The 12,579-nt window shown below is 37.9% G+C and overlaps 2 protein-coding genes across 3 annotated transcripts in view; one reads left to right on the forward strand and one right to left on the reverse strand.

The window, feature by feature from the left end:
* CCSER1 (coiled-coil serine rich protein 1) overlaps positions 1 to 12,579 on the reverse strand; it is a 1,128,290-nt gene that overhangs the window by 676,766 nt on the left and 438,945 nt on the right. The gene's annotated exons all lie outside the window — the stretch shown is intronic.
* Positions 6,552 to 6,791, forward strand: LOC118759006 (iron-sulfur cluster co-chaperone protein HscB-like). Its single transcript, XM_058667044.1, has one exon. It carries the CDS (start codon positions 6,552 to 6,554, stop codon positions 6,789 to 6,791), a length of 240 nt encoding a protein of 79 aa, XP_058523027.1.

Consider the following 12,579-nt stretch of genomic DNA (forward strand, 5'->3'; position numbering starts at 1 on the left):
AATGAACAGACATTTCTCAAAAGAACAGATTCAAATGGCTAACAAACATATGAAAATATGCTCAGGCTCTCTAGCCATCAGAGAGATACAAATGAAAACCACCTTGAGGTACCACCTAACTCCTGTGAGACTGGCCTACATTCAGAATTCGAAAAACAACACATGCTGGCGTGGATGTGGGAAGAAAGGCACCCTCCTTCACTGCTGGTGGGAGTGTAGGCTAGTACAATCATTGTGGAAATCCATATGGAGAGTGCTTGGAAAATTGCAAATAAACCTGCCATATGACCCAGCAATCCCACTCTTAGGAATATACCCAACAGAAGTGAAATCTGTATATGAGAAGGGGATTTGTAATCCTATATTTACAGCAGCACAATTTACAATAGCAATGACATGGAAACAAACCAGATGTGCGTCCAAGGAAGAGTGGTTAAAGAAACTGTGGTACATCTACTCAATGGAATATTATTCAGCGTTTAAGAAGAATGATATTATTCTATTTAAAACCAGGTGGTCCCAACTAGAAACCATTATGCTCAGTGAAATGAGTCAATCACAAAAGAAAAATACCATATATTCTCTCTCATATAAGGAAGCCAACATGGAAGGGGTGACTCCAGCGGTCCAATCTATGCTGTTTTTGAGTGTCTGTTTGCTCTTTTGGCTGTATCTCATATGTTTTGATGCGGTTTGCTTGCTTCCAAATAATCTCTTTTCTCTAATAGAATTCATCAAGTGCCCATGAAGTATACGATGGCATCATAGTTCCTAAGAGACTTCTGTGTTTCCTTTTAGTTAAGCATGTGTTGCTTACTCAGTGGCATATTATTTTATCAAGGTGCTACAATTTGTTATTGTTGTTGTTGTTGTTATTGTTGCTGTGATCGATGTGGCTGTTATGAAATGATGTCAATCCGAAAAAAATTGTAAAAAAAAAAGTAATTTTCTTTGATGGTTTAATCATATTATGTCCTGTTAATAGGAGTATTTTCTTATTTAAAAATGATGTGTTCAAATTGTATGAAAGGCCCTTGCTTTGATGATGATGGTCATGGTTTTTGTTTGCCAATATGTTATGATAATATTTTTGTTGATTAGATAGGTATTAGAAGATGAACTAACCTTCCATTTAAGGGATATAAAATATATTGTCTTGATATATTATCATTTTACGTTTTGCCAGGCAAGACTTAACAACATTTTGTCAAGAATCTTTCTATCTCTATTTATTTATTTATTTATTTATTTATTTTTATTATTTAACTTCATTAATTACATTGTATTATGTGACACAGTTACATAGATACTTGGGTTCTCCCACCCCTCCCCAAACCCTCCCACCATGGTGGATTCCTCCACCTTGTTGCATAACCACAGCTCAAGTTCAGTTGAGAGTCCCCCATTGCAAGCATACACCAAACATAGAGTCCAGCATCTTATTGTCCAGTCAAGTTCAACGTCTTCTTAGGTATATCCTCTCTGGTCTGAAGACAGAGCTAGCAGAGTATTATCCCAGTCAATTGAAAGCTCCATCATACCATCAGCAAAAATTTACATCATTATGGAATTAAATGACATAGTAATGAGTAACCAACATGTTGAAAAATGCTCAAGTTCCCTGGCAATAAGGGAAATCCAAATTAAAACATCAATGAAGTACCACCTAACGCCAGTAAGACTGGCCCACATGAATAAAAGCACCAACAACACTTGTTGGCGAGGTTGCGGGGAAAAGGGATCCCTACTCCACTGCTGGTGGGACTGCAGGCTGGTACAGCCTCTATGGAAATCAGTATGGAGAATATTCAAACAACTCAAATTCAACATACCGTATGATCCAGCAATAGCACTCCTAGGAATATATCCAGAACAATTGTTTTATGAGAAACCAACATGCACTCCTATGCTCATAGCAGCACAATCAGTAATTGCAAAAACATGGAAGCAACCAAAATGCCCATCAACAGAGGATTGGATAAGAAAGCTATGGTTCATCTGATCCATGGAATACTACTCAGCTATTAAAAAAAACAAAATGCAGTTCTTTGTGGCCAAATGGGCCAAACTGGAAACCATAATGCTAAGGGAAATGAGCCAATCACAAAAGGTTAAATACCACGTTTGCCTTAATTTAAGATGATATGATGTTATGTATAACATGTTATGTTTTGAATGTTATATGTTGTGTATAAACTAAATTGAAGTATAGGTGAGGTGGTCACAGAAGGTGGCTGGGAACTCGCATTTACTATCTCTATTTATGTGTTAAGCTGCTTTATAATTTTACTTTGTATGTTGCTTCTATCATTTTTGGTATTTGAGGTATAATAATAAAATATGTTATATAAAAAAAAAAGATTACACTTAGAGCAGCATCATTTGGTTAAGGTGGGTATCCTTGTAAGTGGTGGGTCTCATCTAACCAGCTGAAGACTGTAAAGGAGTGGGGTGGGGGGATATGGTAAAAAAAAAAAAAGATTGAATTTTTATATATTAAAGAAAATGTCATAAAATTATAGAGGAGAGACACTCTTTGGAAGACAGGGTTGTTAGGAACATTTATTTATCATTCCTGGTGTTTCCTGCCTTCCAAATGGAATTCTGCTAGCACTATGTTCTTAGCATTACTCCTAGAAAAACAGATGATCACTTTTCCTGAGATACATCTGGGGCACTTTCACTCTGCATGCTGCTTTACTTATTCCTTCTGCTAGCACGGGACATGCAGAGAACCTGTGCTCTGCTCAACAACAGCACAGCTGCCTTTTGACTGCTGAGGTGTGAGAAAGAACTTTAAGCCTTGAATCATATGGGGGTTTATCCTGGAAGGTTGGCTCTGGCTTAGGGAGGCTTTCCCTTTCAGCAAGGGGCTATTTTTATGGGGTCCTGTGATACTAAAGAGATGGCTTTGGGGATGAGCGGAGCCTTTCAGTTCTAACAACCTGAGAAAAGACCAAAGTCAGCGGTGTACTTAGCCGAATGAATAGAGAAAAAGACCCTCAGCAAGGATCCTAGCAGCCCCTCCCCACCATTTGGAGATGTCTCCCAGAGAAATGAGCAGTCACTTAACAGATTTCTATGACCGAATATGCAATTTTTCTTCTAATTTCCACAATCAATCATCAATCAGAACAATCAATGCTCAATGCTGCATTTCTAACTGGTGGGACTAGTCATGTGACCTCCTACTTTCTAGACCCAACCCCTAAACACCTTCCCCTAGGCTACCACATTCTTGAGACCCCTTCATACTTCCTTCTCTGTGCACCTAATCCTTTCTGGCCAAGAGACAAAAAAAAACAAAAACAAACAAACAAAAACAGTGGAGATTATGAGAACTTTAACTTTTTAAAAAATGTGGCAGCATCGCGGTGTGTTGGGTAAAGCCACTACATGTGACACTGGCATCACTTATGTCTGCCAGTTCCGCATCCTGACTACTTTATTTCTGATCCGGATCCCTGATAATGTGCCTTGGAAAGCAAAAGAAGATGGCCCACGTACTTGCATACAGGTGAGAAACAGATGTTGCGGGCTCCTAGCTCTTGGCTTCCAACTGGTCCAACTCTGGCCTTTGTGGCCATCTGGTTGAGTGAACCCATGGATAGATCTCTCTGTGTATGTGTTTTTAAGGTAGAAATGACAGCTTCATGATAGTTTAGATATGGGTTTAAAATGAAATAGAAGATTCAAGAAGGCCTTTTAGAATTTTGCTTGTGCAAAATGAAAAAGTAGGAATTTAATGAGACAGAAGAATATAGAAGAAACATACTTGAAATGAAAAAACAGTACATCTGAGGACAGGCTTGAGCACATTGATGATTCTTGGGACACCCACATTTCATGTTGGAGTACCTGGGTTCAAATCCTGATTCTCCTTCCGACTTGGGCTTTCTACTAATGTGCATCCTGGGTGGCAGCAGATGGTAGCACAGGTATTTAGATCTCTGCCACCCATAGAGAAAATCCTGCTACAAAATGGGCTTCTGGCTTCAGTCTTGCCCAATTCCTACTGTTCATTAGTTGATGAGACCTCTGTCTCTCTCACACCCTCCCATTCCATCTCATTCTTTTTCTTTATATCTCTCTGCCTTTCATCGTCAATTAAACTTCTTAAACTATGTTTAAGTATTCTTTCAACCAACTTGAAAGGCAGCATAACAGAGAGATACTTTCAATCACTGGTTTGCTCCTCAAATGATTGTAACATCAGGACTGGTCCTTGTAGGAGCCAGGAGCCAGAAACTCCATCCAGATCTCACACTACTGTGGCAGGTACTTAAGCAGATGAGCCATCACTGGCTACCTCTCAGGGATAGGACTAATAGGAAAATGGATCAGAGATGGGGGCGGAGGCAGGAATCAAACTATACTCTCATAGGGGAAAGGGGATCTTCAGTGGCAGCTTAGTTCAATGTGTTACAATGCCTGCCCCTAACATATTTTTAAAACAAATATTAAAAACAGATCAAGTTTGAAATTGCAATTGGTCATCCAACTGCATCCAAGGTACACAGTAGATATACTAGTGTTTGGATACAAGGCTAAAATAGGCTACATGAAAGAGTTGGTATGGCAGCATATGGGATAGTGTAATCCAATTAATCCTGGAAATAATGAAATGAGTATCAATCAATTATACTGTTTGAAGAACAGGGATGGAGGTGTGTTTGGCCTCTGATGAAGACTGGAATGACAGCAAATACATAACATGTGATAAATTCAGCTTTTAGCCAAAAGCTATCACAGCTGCCGTGAAGACAGTGGTTAGGAGATTATGAGGGGAAGCAAGAACACCTGTCTTTGCCTTTCTTAAGGCCCATAAGCAGAGGGACGGAACAGTACAAACTAAACTGACTTCACCTGAATTACCCTTACCTCTCAAATATAAAAACAAATTCAGCATGTTCTATTACAATACACTTACAACAACCCAAGTAATTTACAGTTGGTGAAAACCAAGTAAGACAATTTTATATCTGGAGTCTAAATTTTATTTTTTTGTATTATAAACATTAGCTTGTAGAAGCATAACACAGAGTTTGTTTCATTTGCTGGTCTCTGCCCTTGTCCAAGTTCCTTGAAACTATCAAGAAAATGTGTACTCACCACATTCTTTCAGTCCTAATAGCTGAATCCTAATCCCTAAAAGAATCCTCTCCACCATTCCAAAAATCTGTAAAAGGGCACTGTGGGGAGCAGGGTGCTGAAGCCACTCGCCGAATAGAAAAGCCTGAATGGCGGCTGGCCCAGGGCCAGGAGGTGGGGTTGGTCTCGCCAGCAGCTAAACAGGAAGTCACAGGGATAGGTTGATGCCCTCGCTGCGATTATGTCATTGCTACTGGCCTATCAGGTAACACCAAGTGGACCCACAGGGAGAAGTGCTTGGTGGAGAATGGTATAAAAGCAGCCTGTAGAAGCTAAGGAGGGGGGACGATGAGGAGAAAGACGGGGAGAAGAACGACAGACGGAACAGGAAGGATGGGGCAGCAGAGAAGGGAAGGGGCTGAGATCTTCACGTGGAAAAGCTAAAGTTTACGGGGAGGAAAAGTGGCAGAGAGGGGTACAAAAATGGTACAGAAACAGTAAGACCTACGTATGAGGACAGGAACAGGGAAAAGCAGCAGAGAGGGGTACAAAAACGGTACAGAAGCAATATAGAGCTACGAGGAGAGGAATGAGAAAAAAAGTAGTGGATAGAGGGCTGGAGAAGTGGGGAGGAAAGCTAAGACCAATGGGGAAAGGAGCAGCGGAGAGAAAGGTTTAAACGCGGCTGCTTTTGGCAGTGAGGGGTCCGATTGCGGTCCGGCTTTCCCCAGACCCTCAAGAGTGTGCCTCGTAGGTAGTGTCACTGCTGGGCGGCAACAGGGCACTTTGTGTGTTGCTTGTTTTGAAAAAATTTAATTGACCACACATAAAAGGCAATCCTGAGGTTGTGTTCTGACTTAATTCATTTGGGTGGGGACAACAACATAAGCTGGAGAGCTTGTACACAGCAGAAAATCATTTTCTCATCATGGGTATAAAGTCCAAGAATAAGGTGCTACAAGAACTGCTGCCCATGGAGAGTTCACTTGCTGGCTCACAGAAGTGCATGTTGGCTGCATATTCATTTGGTGGATGAGACCAGGCTGTTCTCTGCATCCTTTGATGGAGGCACTGCAGCCATGCCTTACAGCTCTGACATTATAACCTAATCACCTCCCAAACTCCCCACCTGTTAGACCCACTGAATCTGTGACTCAATTTCAATGGATGAATTCTGGGTCATACAAACACTCACGCTGTGACAGAATGACACAGGAAATACAGGAGCTGTGTGACTGGGAATCAATACAATTTATTCATCTCCTGAAGCATGTAAAAAACCCAAAGAGGTCTAAAAATTACATTGAAAATGTCTGAAAAATCAGCAACCACAAATATTATGTAAACTTAAGCAAAGCCTTCCCAAACACAGCTGCCAAACAGGGATTTGCTTCCTTGAAAGAAAAGTGATTCCTCCTGTCCCTTGGGGCAGGTAGATTCTTGAAGGGACAGATTATGACATGGACAACTTGCTTCTCATGGAACTAGCTGAAATCAATGAAAAGCTCGCAGGAGCTCAAAGTGAAGCTGCCCCAAAAGAGACTGAATCCATTTTCAGAGATACACCAGAGGAACTTACTGAGGATGTGAGCAAAGCTCTTGAACAAGATGACTTTGAAAAGGCCGAGGGGAGTTTAACAAAGACAAGGTACTATTCAGATATAGGAGAAAAGATCAAGTTAAAGAAGATTACCCTTTAATTTTCACTAATTCAAAGCTTTAAAAATAAAGGTCTTACCTGTTCTAAAAGAGGGGCACAGGTGTGAATCCACCTGCCCTTCAGCACCAAAAAGGACAAAGGAACCTACCAGGCTTTCCACTGAAGTCCTAAGTTCACCCATCCTTTTTGGTAAATTGCTACAGGTGCCTTTGCTCTCCCGCTATTTTGTGACTACTGAATAAGCTCTTAGGTATAATACATGGTGCCCCTGTTAACTTGTCTGTGATTAGCTCATTTGTGGTGCTGCAACAAGTTAATGCATTTTTCCTGTCAAAACTTCATAAATTCATGATCATTTCCACCAAACCGGTAACACTATTCATGGGAGAATCTCTTATTTCACAGAAATTACAAAATGCTACACATTGCCCTTCTGGAAAGAAATAATCAGAAAACTCATAGAAGAGCTTAATTTCTAAACAGGACATGCTCTGATAACTCAGTCATTTACCAATAACAATCTTGATGTTGCATTTACTACAAAATTGAATTGAAAGCAAAATTATCTGTCCTATTATAGCCTACCCCGTTCCCTAACACACTCCTAGTCATTCCTAGTCAGGTCTCAGACCCTTGACATCATACTCTCCTTTCTGAGGCCTAGTTTTGCAAGCCTCTCCTTTGATAGTGAAGTACTCCAATATTGCACCAGGGCAGGGAATAAAGTATTTGTAGCATTTGCACTCAATCTGAGAAATACTGTCTTTTTAATTCCTTCACTCTTCAACATTTCTTCACTCTTCAACATTTCTTCACTCTTACTTCAAGTTTATAGACAACTGTCATGTATTTTCCAACCATCCCCTTAACCACAATTACACTCACATTTATTTACTTTCTCATAATTATCTCCCTACCTGTGCAAGAAAATGTTCTTCCACGGGAACTATGATAGCAAACATGCTTCCTTAATTTACAAACAAGCTAAATCTATCTCGAAGGCTCCGCTAATGTTTTCAACACGAAGGCTCCCCTAATGTTTTCAACAATAGCATTCATTTCTCTTAACCTCAGTGCTTCACGGGAAATCTGTTACAACACTCTAACCACTATCTATCTGTATATGTGTATGAACATTCTATTTCCTGTTTAGATTCCAAACCCTGTGGATAACGTACTTGTATTATACTTTTATGTATTCCTCAGAGGTCACCATACAAAAGTTTTCACACAATAGATTAAAGGGAAATCTATATCATCAATTAATCTCCCTTTATTAAAAAAGAGTTTAGGTCATCTCTGTTTTCCACCAGGATTAAGACTCTTAAATGAAGAAAGAAATCAAAGTTGAATTTGGCTAAATCTTTTGGTGGGTTCCCTAAAGAGGTGAAAGTCTGTAAGTAGCAAATAAATGGATTAGCATGATTTGGGAGTTCTAAATAAAAGAGTAGTTACGAGGTGGTATTTGCTTATGGATTTCCTTAGAGAATAAATGAAGAAAGGATCCAGACAATATGTTGCATTTGTGTTGATTATACTATATTATATATTGTGTCATATTATATGTGTGTTGATTATACTCCTGTATGTGTTAATTTGTAATTTTTTCCATACTTGGCTGAGAGAATGGAGGAGTGATAGAGTAAGACAAAGTTCCTATTTTTCACTTCTCACCCTAAATATCCACAGTGGCTAAGGGCTATAACAAGATCAGAACAGGAGCCAGAAATGCATATCAAAATGTAGGTCCAAAGATAGCGGGCGGAAATCCAATTAGTTCAACCATCACTATTGCTCACCCTTTACTCATGCATCTTTAATCTATGTTGGCACTCATTATAATTTTGGAATACACCTTGTTATTTTGTGAAATCTTATATTCAGAAAGAGGACAATTCAAAAGCTTACAAGGACCCTCCCCCTTTTCCGCCTCTTCAGACTTCTCTTGAAATTTCTCATTATGACCTTAACAACCATCTACAAACTTCTGACAATTTCAGTGCAGACCAGTCACTCATTTGATATGCAATATTAAAATATTCATTTTGAAGTCCAGCTGCAGGGATCCTGACTCATTATGTCTACAACGCAGACTGGGAATCAGTACTTTCAGCATGTATTCAAGCACGTCTTTATTGCAGATACATTTGGAGAAATGTGGCTGTAGTAATATGAATCTGCTATCATTTCCTAGAAATATGGAGTGCTCTACAGCTCTTTGTCATCTTATCCCCAGAAAGCTCTAGTCATTACTATTTGTCCCCTAACTCTTCCATGTTTACTCTCCTCTCAATTTTTTAGCTATAATTCACTGTTATACCTGTGCTATAATGGGGCCATATGTATTTTTCCTTTTTTGATTTTTCTCTGTGGGGGTTTCAGTTTAATTTCAACTCTCATTTCCAAATGTTGCTAATTGTGTGACTCCTTTCTGTTTTCCCTTTTGTAAAACAAAAGTCTTTGTAATAAGATATTGTGAGGAATATTAAGAGGCAAAACTAGTGAAAACAAAGCTGGTATACAAAACATGCTGAATAAGTGCCAAGTTCCAGTAATTACTTTGCTCTATTGAAGTTACTAATACGCGTCTGTCTGCTTAGGCTTGTAACCCAACTTTAGGACAGGCCCATGGCTTAGTATCTTTACATCTCAGAAACAGCCATCATTATTCAATTGGGTTTACTACAGAGTTAAATTTAGATAATTAAGTCAAAACAAAATCAAGCATTTACTTTGCAAAATCTTACTTGTTGAATTCTGTTTAATAGAACCTAAAGGCTTTCTCCTCAAAGCTTAAAAAAATGACCATTTCTCATTAATTTTAACTATAGCTCAATATAGCATATTAGAATACCCAACTGATAATTCAAACTGAAAAATATTTGTCCAATATGATGTGGCCTTTTTGTGAATAACTGTGAAATGTGGAACTGCCTGTTTGGAGCTAATCAGCTAATGTGAATGTAAATACAGCCAGCCACAGAGCACAGGTGCACATGTCTATGAACATTATTCACGCTGACTGGTGCTGCACTTTACTTTCAATGACAATGAGATGAAAAAACAAAATCAGCGTGATGCTAATCCAACATTAATGCTCAAGGTCTATAAATTAAAACTGACAGAAAGATGTCAGATTTACATCTAGGGAAAGAACCCAATGGGTTTTTAATAAGCATATTTATTTTTCAAATTGCAGAATTTTGAAAAATGTAAATATCACTGTTAGAGTGTCAAAAATAAATATTTGGTTTGATAAACTCAGCAGATGAGATAAAAACAAATGTGCTAATGCAAACATGGAATCCATCTGACATGAGTTACTGAACTGTAGCTAAACAAGGAAATGGAAGTCATGTGACCAGAAACAGCTCCCAATCACAGCTGCCTTGACTATCTAAACTCTCTAATCCAGTGGCTTACTTCATTCCTTACTTCTTTCTGTAACCAACATTCTCTGGAACGTCAAATAATAACCTCTATACAAAGGGTAAGATAATAAAAAGAACTTTTAACATCCGTTTCAGTTTAACATTCTACGACACTTCAAATAATAAGTTCTATGCAAAGGGTGAAATAATAAAAAGGACTTTTAAGATCCAAAGCTCACATCAGGTCTTATAAATTGATAATGTACAATAAAAGTGAGATGTCATTACCTAATCTCTACGGGTCAATAATTTGGATCATACATTAATGCTCTATAACACTACATTGAACTAAATGGATTTGTAACTTCTCTAGTCTCGCAAGCAATAGAATTTATCATTTAAGCTAGATCTTTCATTTATAGTAGATAAGCTTACAAAGTCATATTATCTGTAGCTTTTATTTAAAGCATGGTGTCCATGAACTGAACATCTTAATTTCTTTTTCAGTTACATATCTTTTTTATTTCCTATAGGTTGCCAAAGTATACGAAAGTCGCAAGGTGCAAATTAACAGAAATTAATTAATTAATTAACACTTGTTTTTCTTAATTTGAACATTCTACCTACACATTCTCTGAAAGAAAAAGAAGGCCTCATTAGTAAGGAATACATTTACTTGGCAAGTTATAGCTCGCTGATATTCAGATTTTGTAGTATACTAAATAGTTTTCAGAAGTCTTTCTTGTAATATTGAGGACAGTAACCATCTTTTAAAGAATGAATAGTTAAATTGGTTACATAAGTCAAGAAAACATACACATGGTACAATCAGAAAGTGCCAAATGTACTGGCTTACTGGAGCTGTTTATACTGAAAGAAATATTTGGCAGAGATTTGCACATTTAATAAGTGCTCTAATTCTGTAAGATCAAAAAAATTATGAAAGCTCCTCCCACCTCTGAAAAATTTCCTTACCAAAAAACAAGAAACAAACGTAAAACCATTTGCCAAATAGAACAGTTTGAACTGTTAGGTTTGTCTATAGCACAAAACATTCTTCTGTCACTGAATGCTTCCAAGAAACTCCCATGGTGAAGACTAAGTAAATCAGCTGCCTAGCCAACATGAAATGACTACTCATTCAGCTCCTAAAGACACTTAGAAAAACTCATAACATCAAATGTTCCAATAGGGAAAAACAAATTGTTCTTTTTAACTAATTGCTAAAATACAGAATCTCAAGCTTCAGTACACTGGAAATGAGGATTATTAAGATATATAAAGCAATCACCGAAATATCTAATGTATGATACATACTATTCTATCCAATCAAGAATAAAAACATTTAAAAATTGACATTTGTTTCAAATGTTCTGCACCCTATCTAATTCTCAGAATTTTTAACATGCACACATCCATGTTTTGATAACTCTATTATAAACTGAAAGATGGAGATTTTGCCCCATATGTCGTATTCACTGGGCCTCTTTCACTACCTGCTCTGTACTGTTGTTTTTTTTTTTTTTTTACTTCCAAAAGACATTCCTTAAACGCTTTAGGAAATCGATGGCATAATTTCAGGGTGTCACAAAAGTTAGGGAAAGTAATTTAGACAACATCTATTTTAGAAAAAGCTGGGAGATAAAAAGTTTTCAGAGATTACATGCTTAATCCATTAAACAATCTCATAAGAACCAGGTTATAGGGCTTGTATTTACACATACATAAGTCAACTGAAGAATAAAAAGCCATCATTGCAAAATCATCAAGTACATTCCACTTTATAATTTGTTTACATGCTTTTCTAGTCTTTATGATATTTTCACTTAACTAGTATCATCCGACTAACAAAATGTTTCTCCTGAATTAAATGTAAGTGCTCAGTGTTTGCTATGTAGAGACAGACCTGGAATATTCAGGCCACTTTGAGGTAGAATAAAATTTCTTTACTGCAAGTCCCATTCCATTGACCTTAACCCTGACTGCAGCAACATCTAAATGCATCTGTCTATTGGGGCTAGCGTTAGTATCTTTAAACTCTTTCCATAACGACTCAAAAATCTTTAGAAAGAAAAAAGTATTAACACATAAAATTAGGAAATACAAGAAAAGCCTTTAGAGTCCAAAGATCATTTATTACATTTGAATGAGACAATAAATAAAATACTATCATCTGATATAAAAAAGCTAAAAGAGGGGCAGTATTGTGTAGCTGTGGGTTAAGCCACTTCTTGTCATACTGGCAATCCCATATACAAAATCAATCAATCCAAGTTGCTACTCTTCCCATTCAGTTTCCTGTTAATGTATCTGCAAACGTAGAATTAATCCAGCTGCTTGGGCCCCTCCTCCCATGCAGAGACCCAGATGGAACCCCATGTTTCTAACATGAACCTGTCATAGTTTCTGGCAGTGACCCAGAAGACAGATGATCTCTCTCTGTCTCTCTGTGTCTCC

The sequence above is a fragment of the Ochotona princeps genome, chromosome 7 (genome assembly GCF_030435755.1).
Source record: "Ochotona princeps isolate mOchPri1 chromosome 7, mOchPri1.hap1, whole genome shotgun sequence".
NCBI classification, from domain to species: domain Eukaryota; kingdom Metazoa; phylum Chordata; class Mammalia; order Lagomorpha; family Ochotonidae; genus Ochotona; species Ochotona princeps.

Excerpts from the sequence above, each read along its gene's own strand:
- LOC118759006 (XM_058667044.1), top strand. The coding sequence starts at position 6,552 with ATGGACAACTTGCTTCTCATGGAACTAGCTGAAATCAATGAAAAGCTC.